At 47.7% G+C, this 12,774-nt stretch overlaps 1 protein-coding gene across 16 annotated transcripts in view; it reads right to left on the reverse strand.

Moving 5' to 3' along the window:
* The window catches only part of IQANK1 (IQ motif and ankyrin repeat containing 1), a 67,268-nt gene extending 55,024 nt beyond the window's left edge, over nucleotides 1-12,244 (reverse strand). For 7 of the 16 annotated variants that reach the window (XM_087891533.1, XM_087891536.1, XM_034420075.3 and 4 more), the window contains exons 1-2: nucleotides 11,968-12,242; nucleotides 10,187-10,267 (exon numbers count right to left, since the gene is read on the reverse strand). In XM_087891533.1, the coding sequence (XP_087747659.1) occupies nucleotides 10,187-10,267; nucleotides 11,968-12,046 (160 nt within the window). In that variant the 5' untranslated portion in view covers nucleotides 12,047-12,242. Of the gene's footprint in view, nucleotides 1-8,885; nucleotides 9,039-10,186; nucleotides 10,268-11,967 lie in introns of all 16 variants that reach the window. The other 9 variants (XM_087891532.1, XM_060682168.2, XM_087891530.1 and 6 more) reach the window with 6 other exon arrangements.
* Nucleotides 12,245-12,774: the final 530 nt, after the last annotated feature.

Raw genomic sequence — 12,774 nt, forward strand, 5'->3', positions numbered from 1 at the left:
TCCATGGGCAGCAACTGAAGAACAACTGCACACATTTAGTGACATTTTCAACTACAACACTGACATCAACAACTATAGAGATTTTGTGGAAAATGTCTTAAAAGATTTGAAGAGGTATGCAATTCCTGATAGTATCAAAAAAGCAAAAGATATTGTCAGAACAATTGCAGTGAGTTCTGCAGAAGCAGAAAGGGTTTTTCGAAAATTAACCTGATACGTTCAGAGAGCAGAAGTCTCCCAGCCGTTTCCAATCTAACCAACCTCATGACCATCAACGTTACCGGACTACCTCTTCCAAAATGGGACCCTATTCCTGCAGTGAAAAAATGGTTCAGAGAACACCATCGCTCAGCCAATGATCCGCACATCAAGTACAAGAAAAGTGGAAGTGAGGAGAGTGCCACTGAAATAGCTATGTGGAAACATCTTAAAGCTAAAGACGACTAACAGTTTTATGTAAATATTTATGTACCTCTTTTATTGTTTTTTTATTGTTTTGTGTACTTCTGTTATTCTTATTTACGTATTAAATGGTTAAATTTGTATATCATGTTATATCTCCTTGTAGGTCATTATTATCATTGGTGCAAGAAGCGACATTGAAGACAACACTTTTATTGCTCTTATATAAGTATTTGTGTACCTCTTATTGTTTTGTGTACTTCGTTTATTATTTAAGAATTTATTGCATGAAATAATTGGTATATCTTCTTTTTGTAAGTCAAAAATGGGCAAAGAAGTGATGTCGACTTGGCCACGCCCATCTGGCCACCAAGCCACACCCACCAATTAAGCCACGCCCACAGAACCGGTAGCGAAAATTTTTAGATTTCACCCCTGCTGTAATATCATATGTCAGCTTCTGTGAAGACCTATGTGTACCGACCAGGAACTTGCGAATATACAGTAACAACATATCTTAGTTCACAGCTAAACTTAAGCAGCTACGTCGTTCCAAAGAGGAAGCCTACAGAAAAGTTGTTAAAATGCTGTACAATCAGGCCAGAAATGTATTAACAAGGGAGATCAGAGCAGCAAAAAAGAGCTACTCTGAAAAGCTAAAGAATCAGTTCTCAACAAATGAACCAGCAAACATGTGGAAAACTCTTAAAAATATCACCGGCTACGGCAAACCTCCTTCCCAGGTTGAAGGAAATCAGCAACTGGCAGATGACCTGAACGTGTTTTACTGCAGGTTTGAAAGGAAACTACAGCCACCTATCTCCGTAACCCCCATCTCAGACACACCAACAACAGCCAAGCCTCCTACAACTGACCCCATCCCATTGGGTTCACAACCCCTAGTGATCACAGAAAAGGAAGTGCAAGACCTATTTCACAGACAAAAGCCAGGAAAAGCTCCAGGCCCAGATAACTCCTTCTTGCTTAAAAGTCTGTGCTGACCAATTGGCCCCCATCTTCACCCGTATCTTCAATAAATCGCTAGAGATGTGCTATGTTCCTTCTTGCTTCAAACGCTCTACTATCATCCCAGTGCCGAAGAAGCCCACCATCAAGGAACTGAATGACTACAGACAGTTGCTTTAACATCTGTAGTCATGAAAACCTTTGAAAGGCTAGTGCTGTCCCACTTGAAAACCATCATGGATCCGCTGTTAGACCCCTTGCAATTTGCATACCGAGCAAATAGATCAACAGATGATGCTGTTAATATGGCTCTGCACTACATCCTACAACATCTTGAATCTCCAAAGACCTATGCAAGGGTCCTCTTTGTAGACCTTAGTTCAGCATTCAATACCATCATTCCAGACACACTTCTAACTAAGCTAAACCAGCTACAGGTACCCGAACACACTTGTAAGTGGATCATAACCTTCCTAACAAACAGGAAGCAGCAGGTGAAGCTAAGCAGAATCACATCAGATACCTGTACAATTAGCACAGGGCCCCCCAAGGCTGTGTGCTCTCCCCGCTTCTCTTCTCTCTGTATATCAATGACTGCGTCTCTAACGATCCATCTGTTAAACTGCTGAAGTTCGCAGATGACACAACAGTGATCAGTCTCATTCGAGACAATGATGAATCCGCATACAGATGGGAGGTTGAACAACTAGCCTTGTGGTGCGACTGGAACAATCTGGAACTGAACACACTCAAAACTGTATAAATGGTGGTAGACTTTAGGAGAAACCCTCCCATACTACCATCTCTCACAATACTAGACAACACAGTATCAACAGTAGAGACTTCAAATTTCTAGGTTCTACCATATCGCAAGATCTAAAATGGACAGCTAACATCAAAAACGTCATCAAAAAAGCACAACAAAGAATGTCTTTTCTGCGCCAACTCAAAAAGCTCAAACTGCCCAAGGAGCTGCTGATACAGTTCTACAGAGGAATTATTGAGTCTGTCATCTGCACCTCTATAACTGTCTGGTTAGGTTCTGCAACCCAACACGACAGACACAGACTTCAGAGGATAATTAGAACGGCAGAAAAAACAATGGCTACCAATCTGCCTTCCATTGAGGACCTGTATACTACACGAGTCAAAAAGAGGGCTGTGAAAATATTTACAGACCCCTCACATCCTGGACATAAACTGTTTCAACTCCTACTCTCAAAATGAGGCTATAGAGCACTGCACACCAGAACAACTAGACACAAGAACATTTTTTTCCCGAACCCCATCACTCTGCCAAATAAATAATTCCCTGAACACTGTCAAACCATTTACTAAGTCTGCACTATTATTAATCTTCTCATCGTTCCCACCACCCATCTCCTTATGACTATATGACTAACTTTGTTGCTTGTATCCTTACGATTTATATTGATATTGTTCCTGATTGCTTATCTGTACCCTATGACTATCATTAAGTGTTGTACCTTACGATTCTTGATGAACGTATCTTTTCTTTTATGTACACTGAGAGCATATGCACCAAGACAAATTCCTTGTGTGTCCAATCACACTTGGGCAATAAAAAAATTCTATTCTATTCTATTCTATTCTATTCTATTCTATTCTATTCTATTCTATTCTATTCTATTCTATTCTATTCTATTCTATTCTATACTATACTATACTATACTATACTATACTATACTATACTATACTATACTATACTATACTATACTATACTATACTGGTCCTACCTGATACACCCTTTTTCGGCAGGAATGAGAGACTCCAGGCATGGGCATCACTCTGTCTTCTGGCTCTATGGACTGAGTTCAATCTTAACCTCCTTTGCACACGCTCCCAGATTCAACGATGTCCCACGAGGTTTCCAGGATACTGCACCTGCAATGACACCCCAAGGACACCTCCAAGACCAGACCCCCAAATCAGGGTGGTGTTGGAGTATCTCGTTCCTGCCGAAAAAGGGTGTCTCAGGTAGGACCAACACCCATTTTCCAGCTAGGAACTCGAGACCCCAGGCATGGGACTTACCAAAGCCAACAGTCCTCAAGGGTGGGAAGAAGTCTGGTCCTCTAATCCGGACGTCTCTAACACATGTTGCAGAACCCTCTGTCCAAATGCAGCCTCTGCCAAGGCATAAGCATCAATCCGATAGTGTCGGATGAACGGGGAGGGAGATGACCACGTTGCTGCTCTGCAGATCTCTTCCACTGATGCTCTAGTTGCCCAGGCTGCGCTGGTAGCCGTACTGCGAGTTGAATGAGCGTTTATCCCCTGGGCCGAGGCAGTGACTGAGCTTCATAAGATCTGGCAATGGTAGCCCTGATCAATCTGCCCACTGCTGAGCTGGTAAGCTTCAGCCCCATTGTAGCTGGTAAGAAGGATACAAATAAGGCCTCCGATCTCCTAAACGACCTTGTCCTCTTAATGTAAATCTTTAATGCTTGTCTCACATCCAGCTTATGCCAGAGCTTTTCCCTGGGGTGAAATGGATTCGGGCAAAAAGTACCAATTCTTGTGCCCGATGGAACCACAAATTAATTTTGGTCACGAAGGCCGGATCTAAACGTAGAACAACTCTATCCGCATGAAAGATACACAAGTCTTCCCTCACAGAGAGAGCCGCAAGCTCTGAAATCGGCATCTGGCCGATATAATGGCCACAAGGAAAAGAGTCTTATACGTTAAGAAACTGAGGTGGACCTGCCTAAGCGGTTCAAAAGGTGTAGTAGACAAGGCCTGTAACAACTTCTGGAGATCCCAGGTGGGATAACGGTGTACCACCGCTGGTCTCAAGTTAGTCGCCCCCCTGAGGAAAATCCTTACATCAGGATGTTGAGCAACAGAAATTCTCCTCCCACACGATAAAACTGAAGCTAAAGCAGCCACTTGCCTACGAAGGGTTGCTGGTGATAACCCTTTCTCCAACCCAGCTTGCAGAAACTCCAGAAGCTGCTGCACTGTTGCCTTGGTCGCTTGAATCCTCCGCCCTGAGCACCACAAACAGAATGTTCGCCAGGTGGAGTTATAAATGCGTGCCGTCAACGGGCGCCTGGCAGCCTGCATAGTCTCTATCACACTTGCGGTGAAATTTCTCCCTTCAAGCAATCGCTGCTCAACCTCCACACGGTTAAATGAAGCCATTGCGGATCTGCGTGACAAATGGGTCCCTGAGAGAGGCAGACCCTGTCGGGCGGGATCTTCCAGGGCGGTGCGACCGATAGACTCACCAGATCCGCAAACCACGGTCGCCATGGCCAATGAGGAGCGATCAGGATGAGCTCTGCCCTGAAGTGAAGAATCCGACTGATGACCTTCAGAAGCAGTGTCAGAGGGGGAAAGGCATATAACAGGCCCTCGGGCCAAGGGCAATGAAAAGCATCTACTCCTTCCGCTCCCTGACATGGGAACCAAACAAAAAACTGGGGTAGCTGGGCATTCGCCCGTGAGGCAAAGAGGTCAATGGTCAGCTGACTGAAACATTTCACAATCTCCTGGAATAATGTCGTGTCCAGCCGCCACTCCGACTGATCTAAGGCCTCCCTGCTTAGCCAATCCGCCCACGTGTTGTCCTGTCCGGCCAAATGTTCTGCTTTGATGGACCTCAAATTTTGCTCCACCCAACGACAGAGCCTCTCTGCCTCCTTCATGAGAGTCTGGGATCGGGTACCCTCCTGCCTGTTTACATGGGCTTTTACTGTAATGTTGTCTGTCACAAGGAGTACATGGCAGTTGAAGAGGTAGGGCCTGAAGTGCCTGATTGCCAAGCGTGCTGCTCTCAGCTCTAGCCAATCGATGCACTTCTGTGCCTCCACCCGTGACCAAACACCCTGCACCATCTGATGCTGGCAATGAGCCCCCCATCCTACTAAACTGGCGTCTGTGGTCACTGTGACTCTCTCCTGTACTAGGAAGTAACATCCGTATGACAGCCACCGGACATCCACCAGCTCAGGGATGCTCTGACCAATCCCGGAATCCTGACCTTGGTCCGCAACGTTGCCCTTCCTGACTTCTCAAACGGTAACATGAACCATTGCAGAGGCCTGGCGTGAAATCTCACCCAAGGCACAATCTCTATGCACGAAATCATCTTGCCTAACAGGGTACAGAGCTGTGCTAAAGTCACTCCGGGTGCAGCCATCACCTGTCTGGTCAAACTCTTGATGTCCTCCAACCTATCCGGAGACAGGAACACCTGGCACTGAATCGTGTCTATAACCGCCCCTAGGTGAATGAGGTAATTTGTCAGGAGAAAATGGCTCTTCTCTATATTTATAGAGAAACCGTGAGCCTGCAGCCATTGGACCGTGGTATTCAGATCCGACTCTGTCCGAGCTAGAGATGTTGACTGCACCAAAATGTCATCCAGGTAAGCCTGGAGACGAATCGGCTTGGACCTGAGTACCTTCCCCAAATCCGCCAGGATCTTTGTGAAGACCCTGGGAGCAGAAGCTAGGCCGAATGGAAGCGCTTGGTATTGGAGATGTCGGCTGTCATAATAAAACTTCAGATACTGTCTGTACTCCCGATGAATCGGAATGTGCAGATATGCATCTGTGAGGTCGATGGAGGTCAAGAAGTCACCCCTCCGAACATTTGCCAAAATTGACCGGAGGGAGCGCATCTTGAACCTCCGATACCTCAAGAACTTGTTTAGGCCCTTCAGGTTTAGAATTGGTCGAAGTCCCCCCGAGGGTTTTTGTATGACAAACAGCATTGAGTAATAACCCTTCCCCTGTTCTGATAAGGGAATGGGCTCCATTGCTGCTATGTCTATCAGATGCTGAATGGCTGTTTCCATATACTTCTCTTTGTTACATCTCTTGACTTTGGGCAATGGACAAAAACCCTTGGGGGAACCGCAAGAAATTCTAGAGCTAGACCTGAAGTGATGGTCCCCCTTACCCATGCATCTGTGGTGGATTTCTCCCACTGATTTGCAAAAAGGCCTAGCTGGCCACCAATGGGAGCTTCGAGCCTCCAGTCAACGGGATCTGCGAAAGAAACGTGAATTCCCTCCACGAAAAGAATGCTTGGGCTGAGCTGCTCTGTTCCTATCTGATTGTCCCATCCCCGACTGATGGAACTGCCCCGCCTGACTGCCCTGGCCTTGGTAAAACCAAGAGCCTCGGTGGTGCAGCGGACTAAAGTGCTGTTAAGTGCTAGCACTTAGCTGCCAGCTGCTTGCAATTAAGTGCAAGTTCGAATCTCACCAGGCTCAAGGTTGACTCAGTCTTCCATCCTTTCGAGGTAGGTAAATTGAGGTCCCGGATTGTGGGGGCAATAAGCCAACTTTGTATAGAACAACACCATTTAAGGGGGGCCGAAAGCCCTAATAAGCAGGTATATACAAAAAAGTATTCAGGTTATTAGTATAATGCATTGTAAACCGCCCTGAGTCTACGGAGAAGGGCGGCAAATAAATTGGACTAATAAATAATAAATAAATAAATAAAACCGTCTCTGACCTTTATAGAAACCTGCTCCCCCATAGGGACGAAAATAAGACCTCCGATCCTGCGAAGTAGATCGGGTGTCCGCCTTTCGTGATAAAGCTGGAAGAACCTTCTTCCTGTCCTTTGGTTCAGATAAAAAGGGATCTAAAGCTGACCCAAATAACTTGGACCCTTTAAAAGGAACAGAGGCCAAGCGCCATCTACACTTGGAATCTGCCTGCCAATTCATTAATGATAAGAGCCTCCTAGCCGTCACCGTAGAAGCGATGGCTCGCGCTCCAAATTTTGCTGAATGTAGTGTGGCATCAGCTGTATACTCCGCTGCCTCCACTATCTTATTGAAATCCTGATGAGCTCTGAGATCTGAAACCGGTACCCTATCCTGCATCTGTTTAAGCCACAACAGCGATGCCCTGGTGAAGAAGGACGCTGCTGTGGCTACTTTGATCCCCCAGGCCGCCGCCTGGTGAGCCCTCTTAAGAGCCTACTCTAACTTATGGTCATCCGGTTTTAGCACCTCTTCTGGCTCGGCTAAGGTAGCTGAGGAAGAGGACAATGCTAGCACCGGTTCATCCACATCTGGAATATTCAGGAGCTCCATGAGAACGGGTATGGTGTTATAAAATCTCCTTTCATAAGAAGAGGAGCTGGTATGAGTTCCTGGCGTATCCCACTGTTTCCTAATGATGTCTAGAAACATCTGGGGAGCTGCTATAATATCAGTTTCTGCAACCGGTTCTGAAAACAGTAAATCTGCTGGATCCTGTTCTGATCTAACCCCCATCTCTTCTGAAGTGACCTTAGCCTTCATGGTGACCTTAGCCTTCATGAGCAAAGCCTTAAAAAGTTGTGGTCTAAACAACCCCTTGAATACAGGCTGTTTCGGTAACAGACCTTCTTCCTCAGAAAATTCCTGATCCCACCGCTCAGAAACACCTGCTAATGAGCTCCCTGACTCTGAAGAGGAAACTGAGACCTCAGATTCCCATTTTGGCTGTGACCTAGCTGGTCTCTGTTCAGCAGAACTCTGTGGCTTAACCACCTCCACATTCTTTCGCTGTGATCTTTAGGACCAGCTGCAAAGCCCTGCTGCACTGCCTCAGCAATCCACTGCTGCACAATCACAGGCATCTCAACTTCCTGTCCAGCAGCCTGACTCTCTGGTTGAGGTGCCACCGCAGATGAAGGAGATAGACTCTGCTCCTATTCCCCTACCTGCTCTCTTTCCAAAGGTGGAGATAATTCTCTAAACACTAACAAACTGGTAGAAGGCCTTGGTTCTGCTAAATCAGAATCTTGAGCAGGCTGTGGACTATTTAAATATCTACGCCTTGCTGCTGCCTTTTGACTCTTTGCCACTTGCTCTTCTAAAGCATCATGTAATCTCTTCTCTGCCCTTTCCTGCGCACTTAATGGGCGCGTGAGAGAGCCACAGCCTTGGCCTTGATCTTTGCTGCTGCAGTCTGACTGCCAGACTTAGACCACGGCCACTATTAGTGCTGCGGGTAGATCGTCTGTGAGACTCTCCACTGCTCTCCATACTGTGTCCAGAAAAACATCTTAAATCTCTATTCCATCAGTATTACAAGGAATAATCCTCAACAGCAGAATAGATGAAACATCCTCACTTGATCTGATGAAAAACGATCCTTGAGGCAAAATACATAGATCAGAAATGGAGCTGAAGTAAGGAATCAGTCTAGTTCTCCAGTTCAAAAGAGGGGAAAAAAACCCTGTGCAGACTACACACTACTGCACTATGGCACTCCCCTCCCTGCTCAGCAAACTGTGACCAGGCCTCCTGTTCACCTCAGGGGAATAGGACCCGGGTCTGGGCTCCTTTGTGCGTCCCTGAGGGCTTAAGCCGCACTAGAGAGCCGAGAACCCGAACCCTGTGGCAGCTGCTACTCCGTGCCTTTAAAAATTTGGGAAAACAAAATGGCCGCTGCATCCGGTGGCCTCCTCCGCCTAATTTGGCGCAAAAATGCCCAAGGTCCTCTAAACAGTGCTTCCACCCCCCTCCTTACTACTTACAGCCTCGGAGGGTAGGTGGTAAGGACACAAAGCAGGAATAATTGAGTCCTGACGTCCACTGCCTGGTTGGAGCCCACACGCGGCTCAGCGCTTCACAAAATGGCGGCCGTTTCTTCTAGCCGCCAAACAGCTGAGATCCCCCAGCCTAGCACTCTGCAAACCAAGGCGACAAAAATAAATTTAAGGCTGGGCACGGATGCAGCAAGGGGTCCTCAGCCGAGGAACCCCCCTCCCATGACGATCTTTCTTCAGCACGCGCACCTGATAGCCGCCGCCACCAAAGCGCACTGCCGCAACTCTGAAAAACTCTTTAAAACTCAAGGTACACACACAAAGGGAAAAAAAAACCAAAACAAAAAATATAACAATCAGAAACACTATCCCTTAAGTTTAAACTAAATTTAAACTAGAGAGAACTCTAAATCCGTCCAACTGAGCTCAGGACTGAGTTGAATCTGGGAGCGTGTGCAAAGGAGGGCGTCTCTTTAAGTTTGAACTCAGTCCATAGAGCCAGAAGACAGAGTGATACCCATGCCTGGAGTCTCGAGTTCCTAGCTGGAAAATATACTATACTATACTATACTATACTATACTATACTATACTATACTATACTATACTATACTATACTATACTATACTATACTATACTATACTATACTATACTATACTATGGATTCAAGGGGCTACAGCTCTAGAGAAAGTCATCGCCATTAGACTGTGATCTGACCAGGAGAAGGTACCAAATACAGGCCCACCAATTCCTTTGGCGTATGTAGCACCCTGGACTTGGGAACAGAATCTGGTTTTTAGAGCTTTACGAAAGGCTAACAGGATTCTGATCTCTGAAGGGAGGATGCCAGCCGACGTTCTTTGACTGACAGGATCTGCAGCAGGTTCATTCCGTTTGACCTGGTTGGACATGTAGAGACTTTGGAAAAAAAGGTGATCCCTCAGGTACCCCTGTGGTACCCAAGCCATTTAGGGCTTTATAGGGAACCACTGGCACCTTGAATTTCACCTGGAAATATATCAGTAACCACTGCAGCCGATGCAGGAGTGGTGTTACGTGTGCCGTGTATTTGGCACTGGTTGCTGCCTGTGCAACTGCATTCTGCAGCAGTTGAAATTTTTGAAAAATCTTCAAGGGCAACCCCATTACAGTAGTCTAATTTGGAAGTTGGTTACAAGGGCGTGAGTTACTGTGAGCCTTTTTTTTTTATTTTGACAGGAGCTCAGCCATTTCCATTCCCATTTAAGGATAGGACAGGTACCAGGGCAAGACCCAGTGCCCACCTACCTACCTGTGGGATGACTACCAGGGGTCTCCTGGCGGTGGACAGTGTCATCTGCTGGGGCTGCATCTTTCCCATCTGTTTGGTGGTCTGAAAAGGTCACAGCGGGAGAGAAAGTCCAAATGTAAACCGGACGTCACTCGCAATTCTCAGAATTATAGTCCCCATTTTCTAGAATACGATGACCTGAAGAGCTGAGTGAGTCTAACTGCCAAGGCTCAGTCCATGGGAAGGAGAGTCCTTGAAAAATCCTTGGGGGTCTTAAAGCTTGGTCTCTGTGCAATTGTTCTCCAATCTCTCACATCTCCGCAAACCCTTCAAATTCCACTCGCTTGCTTATTTTGCAGACTACGGGCATATTTTAAGTGTCACAACAACACAAAGCTTGGTGAAAGAAAGGATATGACCAGGATCTGAGTCAGCGCTTCCTGGAAGAAAACTGTCTGGTGGGTTTATCCAAGAAATGAAGGGACTTTCAAGGAAAAGGAGGGAAGGTACCACTTCTTGTTTGTTTGTTTATTATTTAACATCACTATAAATGGTCACCCAGGTTACTAAATGGAACTTTAGGCTGCTAACAAAAATTATATTAATAATATAAATCAAATCAAATCACACAAATAACAAAAATATCAAAAAGTCTCTTTCAATAAGTAAGGATAAGAGTTTGGTCTGGTCAGGAGGTGGCCAGCAAGTACAGGTAGTTCTTGACTTACAGCGATTCATTTAGTGACCATTCAAAGTTATAACGGCACTGAAAAAACTGATTCATGACTGTTTTTCACATTATAATCGCTGCAGCATCCCCATGGTCATGTGATCCAAATTCAGACGTTTGGAAATTGACTCCTATTTATGACGGTCGCAGTGTCCCTGGACCATGTGATTCCCTTCTGCAACCTTCTGACGAGCAAAGTCAATGAAGTCAATCGTGTGATTAATTTACAACTGCAGTGATTCGCTTAACAACTGTAGCAAGAAGGGTCATAAAATGGGGCAAAATTCACTTAACAACTGCCTTGCTTAGCAATGAAAATTTGGGGCTCAATTGTGGTCATAAGCTGAAGACTACCTCTACTTGGCACCAAGCTGCGAGGGGTTGTGAAAGCCAGAAACTACCTCAGCCACACGGTCTCTCGCATGGAAAGGGCCCCCCCGAGGTCTTTGGGGCTCTGACTCTCAAACCCCCGACTGGTTTCTTCTTGCTCCAGGTGAACGGGAGGAAAGACCTAGGGAGCGTTCCCGATGCAGGGAGGCCTTTGATCACAGACCGCAGCACCTGCTTGCCAATGCCACCTTAGGCCCGGCTTGCTTTCAGAGGTCCCTGGCTTGGAATTGGTCTTGGGGTTTAATGAAGGAGGATGGCCTTGTTGCTGAACTCCTTTTTTAATTGAGCTCAAAGCCCAGATACTATCTTTAAGGAGTCAAGGGCTCTCGCCAACTAAGATGCCCATCAGTCAGACAGTGGAGCCCAAAGTTGACTTGCCCCTTGGTAGCACTTTCAACCACCACCCACCAGCACAGAATCTCCCAACGTCCGTCACTGGAGCCACTGGGCTGCTCTGCCTTCACCCCGGTTGCGCCCACTGAGCGCAGGGGCAACTGACTCCCCCACCCCAAGATTCTGTTACCAAAGCCAAACCCTAGGCGAAAGTCATGCTTGATGGAGGGGCTCCACTTCCCCTTTCTTAACCCCCCCCCTTCTATTTTCCCTTTCTACAGCACTTCGGTCTGCCCCTTGTGAGGGGAGCCGGGCCAGGGCCCCTCCCCACGCTCTGCCGGTCTGCTACCTGGTTTCCCAGAGGCTGCTCCGGATGGCTTGGCTCCCTTTTTCACCGGACTTCTCCCCGCGGCTTTCTTAGAACTCATGCTCCTAAACTGGAGGGAAATAATGGAAGTGGGGAGGGGGCGTGGGGAGGAGACGCCCGAGGGAGAAATCCACGGCCACCGTGCATCCTGAAACAGATGTCAAAACGGCCATCTACCGGCCAGCATTATGGGCAGCTCCAACCAGGACGGCAAGCGAACAGGAGGAAGGACCAACGAATTTCGCCGGGCTCTGGGCTGAATTGTTGCGGGTGACGGGTGGGCGGAGCCATGGTGGGGGCGGAGTCAGGCGCTGGGATCCTTCAGCCCTGGGAGCTTTGGCTAGCCTCCCTCCCTTCCCCGAGCGTGGGAAAGTAAGGCGGGAGTGCAGCCTTCGGCGCCTGCAAGAAAGCCCGGACGGGTCTCTCGAGGATCCGGTTGGATCCTCCAGGACCTCCCTTTCCATCTCCTAATCCTGGCCCTGCTCCGCACCGGCTCTGCTTTTTAGGACTCCCCCGGTGCTCAGAGCTGCACAGGCATCTGCCAAGGCCTGGACCCAAGCCGAGCAAAGTGGGGTGGGTGGGTGGGTGGCTCTTTGCCCACGGGCGATCGTTGGGGGGGGGGGGAACCGCAGAAGGCTCCCTGGCGTGCCCGGCGGGCTGGCATCCCTCGCGACCCCTCGCCCGACGCGGCGGCCCCCGATCCGCGGCTGAAAAGCGCGGGGGCTCCGGTCGGGGGACACCCACCCGTGGAGCCTCCCTGCCGGCCAGGCTCTCGCGCGCCTGCGATCG

This window comes from Pantherophis guttatus, chromosome 3, assembly GCF_059756535.1.
Source record: "Pantherophis guttatus breed Tessera chromosome 3, ASM5975653v1, whole genome shotgun sequence".
NCBI lineage: Eukaryota > Metazoa > Chordata > Lepidosauria > Squamata > Colubridae > Pantherophis > Pantherophis guttatus.